Source organism: Centroberyx gerrardi, chromosome 4, assembly GCF_048128805.1.
Source record: "Centroberyx gerrardi isolate f3 chromosome 4, fCenGer3.hap1.cur.20231027, whole genome shotgun sequence".
NCBI classification, from domain to species: domain Eukaryota; kingdom Metazoa; phylum Chordata; class Actinopteri; order Beryciformes; family Berycidae; genus Centroberyx; species Centroberyx gerrardi.
In genome coordinates, this window is record NC_136000.1 from 11,070,106 (window position 1) to 11,090,293 (window position 20,188).

Genomic DNA, 20,188 nt, shown 5'->3' on the forward strand with positions numbered 1-20,188 from the left:
GCTACAGCTTTACCTCAGAGAAATAAAACAGACTCCTCTTATAATTTGGAGAAATGAGTCTGCGTGTTGTGATTTCAATTGCATTTTTTTTTCCAATTAATTATGCAGTCTCAACACATACACACAGTTACACAAGTACACACACACACACACACACACACAGGGGGTGGCATATAACCCAGCTGCATAGTCTTCAGAAAGACATTACTGATGGTGTCAATCAACACAGTTCATCTTAGTTCAGGTCAAGAGCTACACACTGTATGATTTACTCTCCAGCCTCCCAAAGGCCAAGCTAACCAACACCCCATCAACATTCTAAAAGGGCCTTTCAGCAGGTAGAGACAAATTTACCCAGAGTGCTCCTCTTTACGAGCGTGGTGGTCCTTAGTGGAACAGCTTTCTTTTTCACACCTCCTGCCTAAAACAACAGACCTGGACGGCTAAAGTCAACACACACACACATGCACATACACACAAACACACACACACAAACAGCCAAGATCAGCTGCCAAGCCACAACTCACAAAGGTACATGAGTTCGTCTAAAGCCACTGCTATTGGTTCGGTCCACCTTCACAACCTTGGAATCTGAAATACCCTCATCTCAATATGTGCCTTATTAACTAATACATGGCCACATGCCTAGAGCTTTGGAATAACATCTTGTCTGCCAAACCAACACCAAGGACAATATTGCAAATTCCTTTCACTAATGAATTCCTGTAAATATGCATGAAGATAAGTAAGAGTAACTCAGAGTAAATTAGACATGAAATAGGCTATCCAAATGCAATTAAATAGGATCTGAATCTAAATGCCACCCCAAATCAAAATTGCCTGGCATTTCAAAAGTATTGATTATGGGATGCCAAACTGTATAGTGTGTACAGGCTATAAGTTGATGACCTTGAATGATCGTACATGATCTAAATCTAGTCACGCTGAAGTTTTGTTTTGGGGAAGTGGGAAATGGCGAGCATGGCGGTCCCTCTCACAGGCAAATGGCGAAGATAAACAGCTGCCATGTTCATTCTGGACAATTGATGTCCCCAACAGAGCAGAACAGGTACAGAAAACACATCCAGGGCGGTTAAAGGACACAGAACATGGCAACCCCACATTTACACCCACACACTACCATGCAAATGTTGAAAAGGTCCGCTTGATCCACTCAATTTCCACCTCCTACCAATCAGCTATGAGGAAGGTGGGCGGCATGACGTAAACCCATGGCTTGATCAATCTGATGGCTCACGCATCATGATTACATGCTATTTTCATTTTAGACAGACAAAGGGCTTGAGGGAATCGGAGCACAAAGAGACTATATAGCTGTCTAGACAAGCAGTGTCAGAACTGATACCAATAAAAAAAGATGTTTACTACAGTATGTCCAATGGATGTGACTATGAGTCGGCAGCCTTTGTCTGTTTGCCGCAATACACAAAAGTGAAGATTTTTCAATATTTCCCAGGTAGCTAAATTTGATTTTTTTTTTCAACCAGACCAACACGCATCCTCACTGGGGAAGAGATATTCAGTTGTTTATTAGCAATCATCTTTTGTTTGGGGACTTGCCTCTGGGCTAAACAAAAAAAAAAAAAGAAAAAAAAATCAAATCAGCCGACATGAAAGTGGAGGTCATAAATCTATCTTTTCTCTTGTCACAGAGCAATCTTTCCTTGTCATCTTTTGTTATGGAACCAAACAAAATGGCCTGCTTTCGTTCCTGCCTGTCACGCGAGATTGGATTTTGATGACACCGATACTCGAGTTGTGTAGTCTCACCGCTCTGCTCTCTGCTCCCTCCCTCCCTCTTCCCCTCCTCTCTCTTTATCCATTAGCAAAGAGGAGCAGCCAGAGCTACTGTAGGCTACTCCCACTCTCAGACAGGTGAAAAGGCCTGAATGTTTCTGTCAATGGCCCTTAGTATTAGTGAGGCAGACACAGTGCGGGCCCACAAAATAGAGTTTTATTCTCCTGCGTAGGCACAAGAGACATTTTCGGCAGCTCGGGGAATAGATGATGAAAAGAACTATCCACTGTAGATGACGTGAATATATTTCCTTGAGAGAATGTGCTTCAGTATTCAAACTTTTTAGCTGACTCCAAGCTAAAGTGTGGATTTGGGGGATGTTGGCTCGTGACAAGCGGAGTGGGACTGTTTAAATTCAACTGTGGTTTCATCTGTGTATTCATCTGGTTTTAAACAAATACAAGGGGCAAATTACATGGGCAAATGATGACAACGTTATGTTTTTGCGATGGCGACTAATCCTGCTGCTGTTTAAAAGCCGCGTCTTGCTTCCATTATGCGTCTTCAGCGTAGCAGAACTGCCTGACTCACCCGCAGCCACTGACTGCATTCACTGTCGGGCCAGTGGGGAGACAATCAGCTGGATCTAGATCAGCACATCTCTAGGTGCACGGAAAAACATGGTGTGACTCGCATTAAGTCACAATGTTAACTGCCCACTGCAGTCTCACAATTATTCTCTGTCTCGCCACTCTCTCTCTCTCTCTGCTTCTCTCACTCTCTCTCTCTCCCACACACACAGTGCAGAACTAGCTCTCTGCAAGCTGTTTTCTATGGCAGCCTACAGGGTCATTGACAATAAAGAACACTGGATTACTGCTTATTGAAAGCAGAGACTCTACAACAGAAGTGTTTGAGCCACTTCAACAATGGACTCAAACGCTCCTTTGTCTATACGTTTTAGACAGTCGAGTCAACAAGCCGCCGGGCCGATATTCTGAATTTAAGAGCTTTGCAAGGTGTAGCAACCAGCACACCAATTAGGTTTGTCTTCCCACAACACACAAAGGGAGCCCCATTATGGAATATGGCAGATCATAAAAGCCTTTAGGATGTTTACTAGTCAGCCACTCAATCAGCCATCCAATCCCACTGCATTGTCCTTGCAGAGAGAAAACCCACCACTTTTCCAACAAAGTGGATTTCCACTAAAGTGCTAAACTTTGTTTGATGAACTGCAACACAGTATTGGAAAATCCATTTGGGAAGCAAAAGGGAAAAGAACAGTGAGAAAACTATTAAAGACACATTAGAGTGGGGTTTTTAGCCTTGAGACGAGGGCTGAAAATAGATGCTGCATCGCTGCCCAGCACTGGCGGAGGGGAGCAAACAGTTTTCCACATTAATCAAAGTGAGTATATCGCACTCACAGCATGCTGTAGGCAATTAGAGAGATACTTTATGCGACCATTACCACGATTAAACCAATCCTCCCTCACCCGTGGCCCAAACACAACACCAAGTCCCTGGATGGAGGGTTAATAACACAAACTTTTGGGCTAGTCTGTGCACTTACTGACACAAAAGCTATGATTAGATTTGGCAGTTAGAGCCACATGGGATGGTTTAATAACGATTCCCTGCAACAACAATGGCTCAATAGTAGTTAGAAACTGGCTCCATCAAGTTTAGTTCATTAATTACTTATTGGCATACATAGAGTTGTAAACAATTCAATGACATTACGCACAATCACAGAATTAAACAGGCCGTGATTAACATTTAATCCAGGAAAATGTTAACACCAGAAGTAAGAGTGTTTCTTTCTTTAGTAGTCTCCTCCTCTAGCGTGTCTACAGCAGACAGTGTCAATGGAGGGTTCAGACCCAACCTCCATAAAGAATTGTTTACCATCATTTCTACATGATGTAGAGGAGGATATCAAAGAAAATGTCATCAGATGACTCTCCTAATAGGTTTTTGGTGCTGGAATACCCTTTTCTCTTTCCTCTTTGTCTGTCTGTGCACGGCCTGACTTCAGTTAGGATGCAGTGATTTCAAAGTGAAATGTGATAAGGTGTGCTGACCCCCAGTTTCCCATGGGAGACGACACCACCCACAAAAAAAATGTAAAGGAGCTTTTGAAGACACGGCCAAAAAATGACATGAGATCTCCTGTGACCCAAAGACAAGGTCAAAGTCCACTTTCTGGAAGCATCTTTCACCTCGACTTTGGACAAAACAGGATGGAATCTCTGACATGCACCGTCCCTCCTCCGCCCTCTTTTGTCTTTTGTCTTAGTTTTGTTAAGTCAGAAGCCTTTGTGATGAGAATGAGTTGCCCTTGGCCACTGAGATACTTTTTTATGAGTATAATGTCAGTTTATTGCTGCCAGATATGAATTACAGCTATAGCATCGTTTTATAGGTATAGCATTGTTCACATTTCTTTGTGTAATTTATGTAATATTCAACTTGATATTTATAAAAACCAATCATCCATGGTTTTAACAACTTCCTGGGTTAATGAAATTTAAAAAAAAACCACACACACACACACACATACACACATTCACACTCACAAGCACAGGCCAGATGACAAACAACAGGGTGTGAGGTGAGATTACCTACCATAAGCTTTCTTTAGCCAGAGATTGCTACCACTCGATAGCATAGACTGTGCATGGAATCCCAAAGTCAACATTTGCACAAAAGATTGCCTGGTAGCAGGGTTAAGCCACATCTGAAGCAGCAGGTGAAACAGAATAGGTACGAGCACAACTAAATCCCTGTATACAAGAAGCTGCGGCGCTTGTAAGACGCTTACCCCAATCCCAATATCAACAACACTGGAAAGTGTGGTCTTGTGCATGGGTGGTGTGTGGCACTAACACTGCCAGAGTTAGGGATTCAACCCCCACTGGGACCAAACACAATAGAACTGCATATGCACCTCACACTGTAAGGCATTTTGGATAAAAGCGCCCGACAAATGGCATTGGTTATGTTATGAAAATGTTGTGAATGACACTCAGGGCCACAAATTCTGGTGTGGATTACCAGCAGCAGCGATGGCACTGGGTAGCATGCAGATACAAAGTTATCAGCAGCCTATATGACTGTAATTTTCTTACCTCAGGTGCTTTGCCTTGCTCCTGTGGCTCTGTCTGATCTGCACATGTTGCTTTCTCTGATATCTGGCACTGCATGTCACCAGTTGTCTTCAAGTCACTCTGAGTTAGTTAACAAACAGATGTGTATTTAGTTTATCAGCCAGACAACCTGAGATGTTTTTTGTCTATCATATACAGATCCTCTAGACACATATTACTGCTAAAAGTATAATTCAAAACCAGAATTTGCCCAGGCTAATTACTGTTGTTAGACCATGGATGTGCAACATTAAATACTATACAGTTATGCATCCCTCTCACCTTGTAGTACCCAATGACCTGTTCTGCAATGCTGTTGATATTCAGCATGTGCTGGTGCAGTTTTTGCTGGTACTTGAGGGCGGCGAGCTGTGCCTCGCTCTGCAGACTTGATACTTGCGCTAGGAGCGACTGCTCTCTCCTGCTCCACCTGAGCCGAGCCATCCGGGCTTCGTGCTCCAAAGTTGCGCTTCTCTCTTCGAGCGCATCGGTGAGCACGCGAAGCGCGTCCAGACAACAGTGCTTCCCTCTAATGATGTCTTCACGGGACAGCAAAAGCCCGCATCCTTTTTGACAAATGCCCACATCTCGCTGGCCGAAGTCCGGTTTCGTTTGCGAATCCATCCCGCCTGGGTTCAAAACTTGGCAGACTGCGTCCTCGTCCCCGCAAGGAGTCGGGCAGTCCGCGCACATACTTGGCGAGTCGCTCAGGCAACTTCTCATGTAGCACAACAACTTCCGACAAAGTTATTGTAAAAGTCCCAACAAATGTAAGGTTTGCTGAACTAACTTTAAACTGTCTGCGCAGCTCAGGCTGAGCTGAGGGCTGCGCTCTTCTCACTCGAAATGAGAGGATGCTTTGCTCCGTCTCACAGCGAACTTTCCTCTCCTGCTCAGTAGTTCACTTGACCGAGGCTGCTCTTCCTAGTCAGGGTCAAACCTCTGTGAGCGGAATTTTTTTTTTTTACTCTTATTCATATTAGCTAAATATCATATTTGACTTTAATTTAACATAACACCATTAACATTACAATCTTTATAATCTTATAAAACAAATTGGTAGTTTACATTTAGTGAATATAGTTCACTAGTACTAATATTTAGTGTGCTATTATCAATCACCAGTAGAGGTCGCCATCTCTAATGATTCACTTGCCAACAGTTGCAGACGCATCAAATTGACACTGAAACGCCTCAATTAAACAGACCACGTCCACATGATTCCTTTGGAAATGTAAGCCATGGGGTTTAGTTTTCTTTCCTCTTAACCCCAGAGACTTAATTTAGTCTACATTTGGTAGTGCAGGTTCTGCAGTGATGACATATCAGAGCAAATGGTCTTGAGGGAATGGTTCTTCATTGGATAAGCCCTGTAACACAATATCTGCAGGGAGACCTTCACTTAGAAAGCCTTCCTCCGTGAGTCCAGGCTGTCTCACCGCCTGACACAGCATGACATATTGCAGGCATCTCAGGGAGGGCATCGCGTTTCAGGGCTCTCAGCGCGGCAGTCTGGTTCTGGTCTGTGTGCACCCAGTTACATCACTTTAAACTGTGTTGTGTGTTGTCTGAGCTGTCAAAGAACAGGTGTAGATTTACAAAGACAATAGGATAGTCTGTCCTGGGATGGATGGCCCACCTGTCTGCAAAAACACATGGCTGAGGAAATCATAATAAAGCAATGTTTTTTTTTCTTTTTTTGTGCATCACTGTAAATGAAACAGTGGCTCTAGTATTACTTTGCAATGTGGCATTAAATGGAATTATTTAATATTACAACTGACAGCAAATGATTAAATTTCCACAGGAGACTGAATGAGTTTTAAGTCTGGAGGATGTTATGTCAACCTTTCTCTCACACAGCTACTAGTCTTGTGCTTCTGTCTAGCAGGAGACGGAACCAAGCGGCAGTCTGGGTAATCTTGATGGGAGGGGAAGTAGAGTAACATTGTCAGTGTTACACAGCCACCTGGGATCAGCCTATCACAAAGGCCATATGCTTGGACTGATAAGCCTCCGGATCTGGGACAAATTCTGGGTAAAAAAAAGTTATCTCCTTCTTTTGTTCTCTCTGTGGAGTTGATTTCAGTGAATAACCATTAAGACCCTTTGATTGGGACGGAGAGATGCCCTAATCTCAATAAGAATCAAAATCGGATTCATTGATCTGACCTAATCCGCACTGAAGTGAAGTGATATCAATTTGCTTTTCATCTGCGGGATACCTGATAGGAGACAAAACTCAAACAGCTGTTTCTGGCTGAAAAAAAATGAGGCATTGAGAGAGTTGGGCCTTATCTATAATGGAAGACAGATTGAAACACTATCTCTCATCTATTTGCCTGTGGCCATGGAAAAGGATAGCTCTCTCCTTAAGACACAGAAATGGTAAAAAAAAAAAAAAAAAGGAGAAATCTACCCCAAAAAAATCCATCATTTGAGAGGACTTGTTGCAAACAGCTTAACTGATAATGGAAGGGATTCATAAATGCTCTAGTTTCTGCTATTTGATATCTAAGAGCTGAAACACTGATATGAATATTTTACACGCTTGCACAATCTGAAGTTACTGCTCTGTGAAAGATGCTTTAATCCCAAAAGGCAACAATGATGAAGGACCAAAGTGATTCAAGGACTGTTACTAAGCTTTGTGACTGACCTGCTTTTTGAAGAAGTGGTTTTTGAAGACAGCTTCCTTTCTGCGGAAATTCTATTGAAATCCAAGGTGGGAAAGTCCCCGCATCAGCACTTCTAAAGAGCCACGCACCTGAGACCCCCAGCAGTCCCGACCCCACGGGAAGAGCTGTCTGAATTTGATAACCCTTCCCTTCGTATAACTTTTTGACACATAAGCCTTTTTTTTTGGTGTTTAAAGTGTAACCTTGGACGTGTTGAATTGGAAATGTCCTGCTGTGCAATAGAGCCTGGATGCACTGCAGTGGGCTCTGCATTTCATCTGCCTTCATACAGACTTATAAACCAGCAGTAACACAGTATCTCAGGCTAGACTCCCACCCAGACTCACTTCAAGACTCACATCAAGATTCACTCACTCTTGGTCTCCGGCTAACACTGATACTTTGACTACTAGCTGAGACTTTTCAGCCGCAAACTTGCACACAGATGGACTCACACCTGCATATTTGCCCCAACATACACTCGGGCTTTCTATTTTTACTGTTGTTAAAATTTTAAATTACCTGCTTTTGCTCTTAGGTTGACAACGCACTTTGCTCACTGTGTTTTGCACTCAGTTTTTATTTATGTGACTGTTAGATTACTTCTTTATTATTGTGTCGTTTGTTATGCATCGACTCAGGGAGCTGCAAACACAATTTTGTTGTACTTGTACAATGACGATAAAACAAAATCTTGAGACTTGATCTTTACATTTTACAGTCTTACTCTTGTACACTGATACTTGGATTTGGATTGACACTCCTACTTAGTCTTGGACTGTAAATCTGACTCACAGTTGAACTCAGTCAAATGCACACTCAAACTGAGACTCATACACTGACAGCTGTACTCACACTCATACTCACACCCATGCATACGACTTGTAGGCAGGTTTACACTAAACTCACAGACTCACACTGCACAGTAACGTACACCTCGACTCTCCCTCATGCTTCCCAGTCAGTATTAAATACACAAGTCAAGGCAATAAAATAGAATGACAACAGACCAATTTAATAGTTAACTACACTTTTATTGTTCCTTTTAAGTCCAGCCAATGAGAGAGTCCAGTTTCATCCCTCACATGTGCCATTCGTATCCAGTGAAGCACTGAACTTCAGCAAACAGCCAAACACGCCACCACACACCACCAGTGATGTCATCAAACCCCCGACCAATCGTATGCATGAGACTGTAGGACCATTTCTGAACTTTAAATGAGTGAGATTCCTTTAGTCAGTTTAAGATTTTCTCTCTAAAAAAAAAAAATCCTCTCCCAAAGACTTCATATGAGATGACTGGCTTAATGAAGCAGCTAATGCACATATTAGGCTTATCTACATTGTCTCTGTCTCTGACATAAAGGGATGCCACTCAGGAATGGAATGTATTTCATATGAAGCTGAAGAGGTTGAGAAGTTGGTATGAGTTGATTCATTGCAAAGTAGGAGCGTTACAGTACCATTTCGTTTCCAATGTCATGCATGTTAGAATGTAGAGCCACTGCTTCCTCCAAAATGTCAAAGTTCAAGGCATTCATGCATTTGGCAACTCCTCCGATGATTTGTCGCATGAGGGGAAACTGGGAAAAGCACTTTGTGGTGGATGTTGATATAATCACAATGTAGAAGCATGGCTAGCATCAGTCACACAAAATATGAATTTATATGCAGAGGAATCCAAAACGCAGCATTTTTTTCTCCACTCGGGGGAAATAAACTTCTAAACTGTCCGACCGGTATTGGGTCGTGACATACAAATATAGCAATAATCACAAACTAAAACAACACCAGTTGATAATGCTTATATATCTCTGATCACATGTAACTCTCATGTTAATAAAAAGACAAAAATAGTGCTGTGGGAACAAGTCAATAAGCTTTGGATGGGCTCTTAACGCTGACATGGATGGCTTTGCTTCTTTATCTTCTGTTTGTACTCGTACCGGATTATGAAAAATGATATACCCTAGATTACTGTTATAGGAGCTAGGCAAGTTGTCTTATTAGAAAATATAAAGTAGCCGTTGATGTATCAGACATTGCACAATTATTGAATGGCATGAGCGTCGCTACCGATCACTGTAACTGTTAATAGTGACACTCACACAAAGCCATAGAAGAAAGAGAGATGAAATGAAAAGGTTTACAGTAAATGAAATGCCAACATTCTTTACAAAGCACCAGCTGGTACCACTGAGGTCCTAATGATACAGTCAAAACAAAAGTATTTCTAGGTAAATGTACACTAACATGGAGCATTTTCCAATCTCAGTTTGGAATATGAGCATGGCTCATACAACATTGAGACAAATGTTGTGGCGAAGCCAGGACCACTGCACAGTTGTATAAATGTAGCCAGGTGTGGCAAGCAATTGAAACAACCACTGTCACACATTGTTTGCTGTAGTTTTGCTCTGCATCTGAAACTGCATGTTTGATATGTTGTTGAGTTCATTTCTTGTTTCCACAGTTTGCTTTACATTCAACTTTGCAAATGTGGATACATATGCCAAAAATCACTCACAGTTCTGTGTCTTATTTTTCGAACATTTTGAAATTATTCCAGATAACAATGTCTACATGCACACACTTAGAAAGTGGTATTCTATCAATAGAGCACATGTTATGATTTGGAAATAAGCATAGACTGCAGGTCAAATCAATCTAGTTATTTTTTCAAAGAACGTATAACATCTATAGTATATTAGATAGCAAAACCATATAAATTATTGCATATATTATTTTAGCATGACATAAATTGCTATTTTTTCTATGATGCTTGCTAATAAAGTTGAGTATGCAAGAGGTTAAGATTTGCTTTGACTGTATCTCTGTAACAGAGGGTGTGCTTCATTTTGAAAAGAAAACAGGAAGGAAAGCCACTGAACTGCAAGAAAAGAAACACATAAAGACAATTTTATAAACTCGTACACTTATCCTTCACAACTATTTACCTGTTTAGCTTATACTATGGAATGCAAGGTAGGATTATCCAAAACTTCACACATCAAATGAAACCTACACTTCTGAACACACCTTCATCTCTATGAGAAAGGTCGGCTTCATGATGTAAAAAGACTAATCAGCCAACCTGGCCACAGTGTGTAGTACACACTCACACAAGTTATTGTGAAAGATAATAGTAGTCGTTTATATAAGGCATATTGAAAAAGTTGACAGAACTCCTTTGACGCTCCTCCGAAGATGCTTTGTAGATATTAAATAAGGGATGTCTTTGTCCATTTCCAATTTTTTTTTCTGTCTTTTTCCACAAACATATTCCAGAGGGGAGAGTTGGAATATGGTGTTCTGGTTGCAGGGTGGAACCAAAAGATTGTGGAAAGAGTCCAAGTCCTTATAGGCGTCAACCTTACAGAGTCTCCTTCACGGGAAGTGAAGACAAAGATGGCGCTACATTCAGAGGTCCAGGCAGAGGAGAGCCACCAGAAGCAGGGAGATTAGACCGAGACACTGGGCAGCCATGACGCCTCCACCTGGGGGGACACAGTGAGATGCAAGTGTGTTATTTTTTAGAAATGAACCAGTCTGACAGTCAAAATGGCTAATGATTTGAGGATGTGCTACAAACAGTGAACTCCAGAGAAACCCAAAATATAACATCCCTTGAGTGCCCCACTCTCATCCATCAAACTAAAGCCCATATTTTGTGTGTGAGGTATGATATTATACCCCATCTGTGTAGAGATCACCTTAAATGCCCCTCCATTTGTCAATGCCCTGCATTTGAAATCCCCCACGGCTTAAATTCCAGGGTCTGTGAAATCAAGCTGTCAGGTGGGTCTGGACTGAACGATAAGGGATAAGGAAAACCACAGGAGGGGTTTCCTCAACTCATCAAGATCAATTACAGAGGCTTAAGACCCCCTCTGTCCAGCCAGCCAACCTGTCAGTCCATCGGCCAGTAGGGGGATAAAGTCAGTGGGCCATCACTAGGCTTTAGTCATGGACTGTAGAGTCCCCCATCTTAGCCCTCCAATCTAAGGTATGAAACCTAAAGTGACAGCTCTGCTTTGGCCCATGGGAACCCTCTGACAGTGACAAATGACACCCCAGTGCCATCTTTAAACCTGGTATAATCCCACTAGCAAATGACAGCCCAGGAATGAGCAGTCACAGAATGTCACCTCGGCACTATGGTTTTAAAATGTCATCAGGTCACTCAAGGCTTTCTTTATTTTTGCGCCACTGATGTGAAACTAAACCTGCGTGAAGAGGGCATATTGTTTTTCTCTACAGAATTTACTCTCAGTCACTAAATTACATTTCACTGGTCTCTAAATTGATAGCGACATCTACAGTCAATGCCAATGAACAAAAAACACCACCCTCAAAACACGAGTCATTCCTCCAAATGGGGTCTTTTGCACCAAGTGTTCATCACCAAACATCCATTTTCCATCTTTTTAACATTCAGTCAGAAACAGGACACATTTGACTTGCAGAAAAACATACTGGTCCAACTCAGGCACCTAAATCCTGCAGATTTTGCACAAATGTCTGACACACAAATCATAACATACAGTATGTCAACCCTGTTACTGTCACTCACATACAATTGTTTGAAAGTGATTTCATTATAAACCTTTAGCATTTTCTAACAAATTAATTGTGCCTTATTCTACTATAATAATCTGTAAAACAATGGTTATTTAATAAAATGCTGTGTTGAGCATCTTAATGTGTATTATTGAAAGAATTTCTCCGTTATTTTAGAATATATAATTGATCTCCTCTTCCTCTCCATACACAAAATAATATTTGCGTCCCATTTGGCGAGGTTATGACATTATTATCAAAATATATCTAAGTAACAGGGTTGAGGACAGTAACAAGGACAGAAGCAGTTATTTAAAATAATCACCCTTAAATTGCAATAATAGTCATTTTTTTTTATAACATTTTTGAATAAAGGCAGGGACCCAAGTAACATACGCTGGAAAAAGCATGCAAAAATATATACTGTACATTTAATATTGTAATGAACTTCAAAAAGCATGACTCATTTAAACTGAGCTTCATTTAAACAGTTTAAACTGCTTAACAGCTTAAAAAAAATTCTATTACGATTATGATATTATCAGAAAAAGAAGACAACTAATGCAATACAATATTTGTTCGTGTTATATTATTTGTAGATTGTTTTAGTTTTATTTCTATTATAGATTGAACTTTCAATCAAAAAAAGCAATAAACAAAATGCACTCTCAGGTTATACAAATTGTGCTTTATTCAAGGAAATACGTAATAATTTCAACAGTCATTTTGAATGTAGTGTTTTTGGTAACATGTTTGGCAACACTTTACACAAATGATATTGAAATATGTCAGAGGGACTTAAAATGCACCGATTTGGTGGAATGACTCATAAAGTGTAGAGTCTCAGGCTTAAGCATACCTTATCATGTAGTAATATAATGCCTGAGCCCTTCAAGTACTACTACAAAGTCATACACAGACACACACGGATCGGATTCCCAATCCCATGCATGAACCTACACCAACATTTCGTTCAGGTGTCATAGAAATGTCGGTGCTTCTCAGTCAGTTGCCAGTATTGTATTTCTTCAGTTCCACCAATCTTCCAGCAGCAACTGTGGCGTATTTGGAATAAATAGAAGAAGAACTTGATAATTAGCATGAGCAGCGATAGCCACCATGCTACAGAAACAGAAACAGTTTCTGACAGAAACTCAGACTTCATCAACAGAAGATCCAAGGAAAAAGATGTGACAGTACTGGAGACATTGTTTGATTGCAAAGTGATGTCTGGGAAGTACATCATCACCAAAATGAAAAAAAGAAAAACACAAGGATCTCGAGAATTACCATTTTAAGAAAAAAGATGAAATCCCCTCTCTTCTCTTTTCCCACTGAACTTCTGAATCAAGCAGTGAATGCTGGAGTGTGTCTGTTACCTGTGATGGGGATTTGTGCCACAGCGCCGTCCCCGCCCTCGCTGTGCGCCCGGACCTCCACCACGTAGTTCCCATCCGTGTACACGGGAAGGTCTATGTACCGTTTACTGGTTGTGTACAGGGTGCCTGTGGAGTGGCCCTGCTGTCTGTACAGGACCTACACACACACACACACACACACACACACACACAGTACAGGGAATATAAGGTCCCCAATAGGCTAATGTTTCACTTCTGAGAAATGTATGAGCTACTCTAATAATAATGATAATAGTAATATAAAAAGCTTTATTTGTGCTTTAACAATCAAAATTAAAGCAAACAACATAATCAGAATATAAAACAAGTAAAAACAACGAGGCAAAAGATAAAACGGTAAAAACAATATAAAAACAATAAGACAAAGGCATCACATAAAAGCAGGTCTATAAATTCTCAGATAAGAGACAGAAAATTATGAACTGTACTTACCTTGTAACCATCTATCGACGACTCGTTAGCCAGCGGCTCCACGTGTTCCCAGGCAATATTTACTGACTGGCCCTTTAACTTTTTACCTATTATTCTGGGGGGTCGACTTGGAGCTGGTAAAAAAACACAAACAAACAGTAATGAAGAACAATTATATTAAGACAACTCACATCCTCTCTACACAAACAGTGACAATGCATCTCTCCACATTGCTGACTTCATTGCAGATCCCAGCTGGTCAATACCGAGCTGCATTACAGGTCAACATACGGGCTTTCTTGGTGAAGATGTGGAAGTGCTGGCTGGACGGCCCGTATCCTGCGGCGTTGTAGGCCCGGATCTCGACGAGGTATTGGGAGTCGGGCTTCATGCCCTCCAGCCTGGTCTGGTTCTCCCTGCCGGGCACCACCATCCTCTGGGCCCCCGCCTCGCTGTCCTCCTGCTTCCTCCAGTACTTCACCTGGGACACACAGGGACAGAGAGGAGGGGGTGAGGATCCACCTGAAACAGTCACTGAGTCCAAAAAAACAATCATCAAGTGCACCAAACTATGAACAGCCGACCTGAATCAAGTAGCATTTGAAAATGATTTTTTGTTTGTTTTAACCTGCTTGGTGTACGAGATGGGTGGGGTTTACTGCATCAGGAGAATAGAATAGAATAGAATAGAATAGAACTTTATGGTCCACCGCACTGGAAATTTGCCTTTGGCTTCGCAGGTTGGTTAAAATGTAAAAATAGTGTCAGATAAGTTGCCAATCATAGAAAAATACACCAAATTGACTTTCCAAAACTGTATTGTGATTGTCTCCACCGATCTGGCATCTAAGTAGATTAGACCAAATCATAAAAAAAGGATTTCCAACTACTATTTGACCCAGGTCTGGTAAGTATGTCTCACACAGACCCACACAGACCCTATATCTTTTGAGGCACTATATAAGTAGCTTTTCACCCCAAAAGGATTCACACCTCAGCAACATTTGGACTGACCTGGTATCCGTCGACGTTGCTCTGGGAGATGGGCATCCACCACACGATGGCCTCTGTGGCAGACAGAGCTCTGCCGTCTACACTGGTCGGGGCTTCAGATGGAGCTGAAGGGAGACACAGAGGACAGCGTGGTAAATTGGCTATAGTAAGAGAACCATCATCGAGGACATGTCCTTCAGAGGTAATTTTCATCTTGTACATACAATACGCTAACTTAGTGTTGTAAAGCATCATATTTTATCTACGTGAATACATATGACATCGACCTGTACGGCACACACTCGGATGGATCCATTACCTTGATCATAAATTATCTAGCGCTTTCTGGTTTATGGCTCCATGTCTACAGGAAAGTGTAGTTTGGCCCGATTAATGCACTTTTCACTCAGTGGCGCTCAAGCATCATTCATGTAATGTGACTCTATCACTATAAGGAACAAGGGAAGTGACAGAAATCTCTCTCTGCCCACATTCCTTGACTGGGCCAACAGATGATTTTCCCTGAGTTATGGGCCAGTACGTGGCACACTGGGTGCAGCGTATCCATTCCAGGAAAATGTCCTTGAATGTTAAATTGTCACACTGGGCGCGGCACCAAGAAGCCATCACATACAGTACTGTCATTGGGCTGAACACAGAGACACACACACACACACACATGTACACAAAAACATACACCCGCACAAATGCAAATGAATATGCCCACCCGCACACCTGCAGACACACACTGTTCACTGGTTACCTACTTACCCACTAAAATCATAGACACACAAAGACACACTAACGCCCAACGTTCCCAAGGAGTGTTACCATGGCAACAGGGCATCTCTGTAACCCGTCATGTCTGGTTTGCCAGTGGTTATCTCAGCGGTCTGTCAGTGGAAGTTAATAACTGGGCTAAATGCTTTGCATCCTTAGGCGAATTATCAGCTTTCTGGTTCATGCTACATAGATCATGATAATCCCCTCGCTGAAGGCAAGCAAAGGAGGGAGCGGGAGAGAGAGAGAGCGGGGAGGACGGGTTCACATTCAAGGGGTATTAAAATTCCTCACATCTATACACGAGGACGCCTATTAAATGGATCCTACTCCAGAGAAAACTTTGGTAGTGATAAGTAACTGACACTGACAGATTGAAATAGCAGTGTGTTGGCATATTGAAGAATCCCTCATTCTCTGTGATGCTTAGCAAACAGGGCCATGTTGATCTGACACACGGTTATGAGATCAGTTTGGCACTTTTCCCAGCTATGCTTCAACCTTGAGAGACTTAGCGCAAATCTCTTCCGGGATCAGTGCTTACCGTCCTGTGCGGAGTAAATGACGGCCATGAGGCTGAAGGGTCCCTCTCCTTTACTGTTGAAGGCCTTGACTTTGACTTGGAACTCTGTGGACGGAGCGATGGAGGAGTCTTTGTGGACGTAGCGCCGGGCCTGCGGGTCAGCCACCGTCACCTTCCTCCACTCGTAGCCGTCGTGGGGTTTGAAGGCCACGATGTAGCCAAAATTACTCCCATAGTAGTACTGCGGCTGTACAGGCTAATGACACCAGAAAACATCAAACAATTACATATGCCATGTGGTGGATATCTTAATCCAAAGCACCTCTTAGTATATATTTCAAGCATGGGTGGCCCCAATGGGAATTAAACTCCTAATCCTGTCAGTGGTAGCACCATGCATATGCTCACACACTTATGCTGAAGCTATACAGGACTGCCGATTATCAACAAGACCCCAAAAAAGGGTCAGCTCCACTAATCAGATGTTGTTTACATGCTGTACAGTGGATTCTAGGATGACTCTGCATTCTGTGAGTGTTATTCAAAAAGTTGTGACACTTGGCTCTCTCTCTCTCACTCTCTCTATCTCCTCATGCCTCATTTCCTGTGTTGGCACTCTGGATTCATCCTCACACCATATGTCCGGTGAGACATGGCTGCATTAGGCACCGCTAACCTCTAAACACATCGCCTCATCCACCAGCTGCTCAGGAATTGAACTGCCATGCCTCCGCCAAGCAAAAGGCAATTTGCCCGTGAGAGCTAATCCATCACAGGGTGCAGCAGGAAAATGGAGGATAATGATTCCGTTCAGTCATTGTTTTTTTGGCGATAGTGACTGTCTAGTGGGTATAAAGCATGAGATTACCTACAGATACAAAAGCACTTCACTGACAAGTTTATTTTTCACCCTTCTAGATGTTCGATGGCGTGCTGCCTTCAAGTTCTTTAAAAAAGCGCTTTATCTTTATGTTGTTGTTGTGCTATACTGTTGTCTTGCAAAGGGAATAGGAACGTATGAGTGTAAAATATGAACACATTCGCACCCACTTATTTTTAACTCGGCTTTGAGGTATCATAACCTCAAACTTCTGTTGAAAAGCAGCATGTCTCCTTCCCGCGTGCGTCTGGTTTGCTGAGTTCGTGGCATTCCCCCCCCCCCCCCCGACAGAGTGAGAGAAGTGGAAAGTGCCCAGACCTACCGTCCAAGTGATGGTCAGCTCCCTGCTAGTCCCTCCACCCCCGCCGATGTCCGAGGGCGCCACCACAGGAACTACAATGAGACGGCAACGCCAAAACTCTGAGCCCACATGTTGAGAGTCCACACAAACAACGCCAACCCACACAGGCCGTAACCTATCCCTGGCAGCACTACTGAAACATCCTTCCTCTGCAAATACAATATCAATGTCCCCGGCCGTGCCAAGTGCAACACCTTAATGTTCATGTGGGAGCCTTGCCACTGAGGGAGACGGAGAGGCAGGAGTTCTCTTCTTTCGCCTCGAGTCTAGTTGCTCACTCTCAACTGGCTAAGATTATTATTTTAAGAGAGGTTACTGTAGGCCTGTGATTTCCATTTTATAATTGAATTTCAGTATACAATTTCACCAAAGTGCTCATTTGTAGAGGTTTATGCGGTGGGTTTGGCAGCGTGCTTCTGCCGTAGGAAGTACAGCACTATGGAATTTCTGCTGACTCATTCCTACAGCGATACTTAATGTAAGTAAACAGGGCTATAATAGAATGATGATGAATAAATATTAGAATGGAAAGCTGAACCGTAGCACCGCATTTCCATGACCTTTCAAGTGACTGACTCTTTCTGAAAGCTCCATAAATCTCATGTTCCATACGTTAGCCCCAGAGCCAGGCCGTGACCCTACCTGCATCCAGGGTGGTGACTTTAGCTGACGGGCTGCTTGGCTCTCCTGTGCCCAGAGTGTTGGTGGCGATCACCCTGAACTCATACTCTGTCCAAGGGAACAAATCCACCACCGCGGCCGTCTCCGCATTCCCTTCGACATCTGCAGGAGCTAGAGAGAAACGCACAGTTGTCATTTTCCGATGCCAAAGTTTCAGGGCAATAGCATGGTATGTTAAAACATTATACAGTACAAGTCACGCTGTCCCACAGTTTAACAAAAATATCCTTAAAACAACAATGAATTTCCATTTTTGGAACGCATTCCTATATTTTGAGTGACTGTGGCTTAGCTAAATTACATTTTACCCATCTTTAAGAAACATCAACCGCCATGTAGGCCTATCTCTATGCGGCATGACTCAAATTATTATAGCACCAGAGCCAGCGCAGCCTTAAGGTAGCACTGTTTATTTGACCAGCCAGTGGGCTGGAGTACTCACATGTAGTGGCGTCTTTCCAAACATCTTTTGAGAAGGAGTCCCTGTACTGGATGGTATATTTGGAGATGGGGCTGTGGTTGTCTGCGCCGCGGCTCCACTGCAACCTTACGCTCTTGTCGGTAGTGTCCATCAGCCGCACCCCACCTGGGGGGCCGGGGGGACCTGGGGGGAAGAGGAGGAGCATTAGAGAGGAGTTAATTGGGTCGTTGGATGGGTGAGGAATGGAGGTGTGAATAAGAGATGAGATTTGTGAGACTGTCCCTTAACCTAAAGGTCAGAAGTTCAAGCTCAAATCCCGCCCATGTCTAATGTGTCCTTCAGGAAGACACTGAGCCCCTTATTTATTCATTGTAGCAATGTAAGTAGCAATAGATGTGTGTTGTCTAAGTGTTGAAACATGTAAAGGATAATAAAACAGTCAATGAAGAATACTTCCAAAACCGGTATGTGTCATATTTTAGCCAGTAACTAATAATGGTAATGGACCATCATAAACCATAGACCATATAGTAAGCCTAAAGTAAAGTATTAGTAAAAGCTCTATTTTCTTTCATGCTCATGGGGAAAGTCTTGGCAAGAGTCCTCAGCCTTTAAACAACTTTATATTTCAACACCAGTCCCCAAAAAGACAGCTGTTTGATGCATATCAAACACAGCACATCAAAGCCCGCACATTTCCACTTTTTAGTCCGCTCTTTAAAAGACATCAGCAAAGACCGATGGATTAAGGCATTAGAGTTTAGAACCCATTGACATATATTAACTAAGCCTGAGGTGAAAGCTTTTGAATCCAGTGTTTCTCTTGGTCGTCCTGCTCCTCTTGATTCTTTCTTCGGAGTATAAAGATGGCCTAATAGAAAACCCAGACTGTGTCAGGGTTAGCCTTCCAACCCACAGCCCCAGAAATCAGCCAGGATTTACTTTTTTTTTTCATGTCTGTCACAGAATATGAGCCTGGAGAACTAAGGCGATTAGACTGTCGGAGCCGGACAACCCTTAAGCTCTCGCCTCTCCTTTCTGAAGAGTCGGGAGCGAAAGCATAGTTGTAGCAGTGAAACGTCTAAGGATTTTTTACAGTTCCATGTAGGGGATGAAGGTATTGTGCAGATGTTCTATGGGTCTGTGTGGACACGACAGAGTGTGATATGGGTAAAAAAAAATAGATGCTTTTCTGCCCTAATGCTTGGCACAGTCTGTATTTGGATTGATAAGCCTCACTGCCAGGGCAAGGTTTTTTTGTGAATGGGGACACTGACAAAGCCCAACCACCAAATCCAATAAACTCCATGAATATTTTCCCAATTGACAGACAGCGAAGTTATCACAGCCACCTTTCAATACTGCGCTGGGCCGGACTGTAACACAAAACTACAGCAACACTCACGCCCGGCATATGAAAACAACTCTTCTGCCTATCTCAAATCCCTACTAATAACAAGCTACAGGTGCAGAGCTGTGTTTTTAGCTCGGACAATCTCGTGTAGCAGATCTGCTTCCTCATCTGCCGTGATAAATGGCTGTCTTTCATCTCTCCCTCTCTGCGCTCCTGA

At 42.6% G+C, this 20,188-nt stretch overlaps 1 protein-coding gene across 2 annotated transcripts in view; it reads right to left on the reverse strand.

Moving 5' to 3' along the window:
* Positions 1-8,612: 8,612 nt before the first annotated feature.
* The window catches only part of LOC139910244 (contactin-1a-like), a 66,493-nt gene continuing 54,917 nt past the window's right edge, over positions 8,613-20,188 (reverse strand). For both annotated transcript variants that reach the window (XM_078283053.1, XM_071897471.2), the window contains exons 16-24: positions 18,639-18,800; positions 18,158-18,307; positions 17,477-17,547; positions 16,296-16,530; positions 14,993-15,096; positions 14,270-14,459; positions 14,000-14,112; positions 13,529-13,685; positions 8,613-11,086 (exon numbers count right to left, since the gene is read on the reverse strand). In XM_078283053.1, coding sequence (XP_078139179.1) covers positions 11,010-11,086; positions 13,529-13,685; positions 14,000-14,112; positions 14,270-14,459; positions 14,993-15,096; positions 16,296-16,530; positions 17,477-17,547; positions 18,158-18,307; positions 18,639-18,800 — 1,259 coding nt within the window. In that variant the 3' untranslated portion in view covers positions 8,613-11,009. The remainder of the gene's footprint in view (positions 11,087-13,528; positions 13,686-13,999; positions 14,113-14,269; positions 14,460-14,992; positions 15,097-16,295; positions 16,531-17,476; positions 17,548-18,157; positions 18,308-18,638; positions 18,801-20,188) is intronic.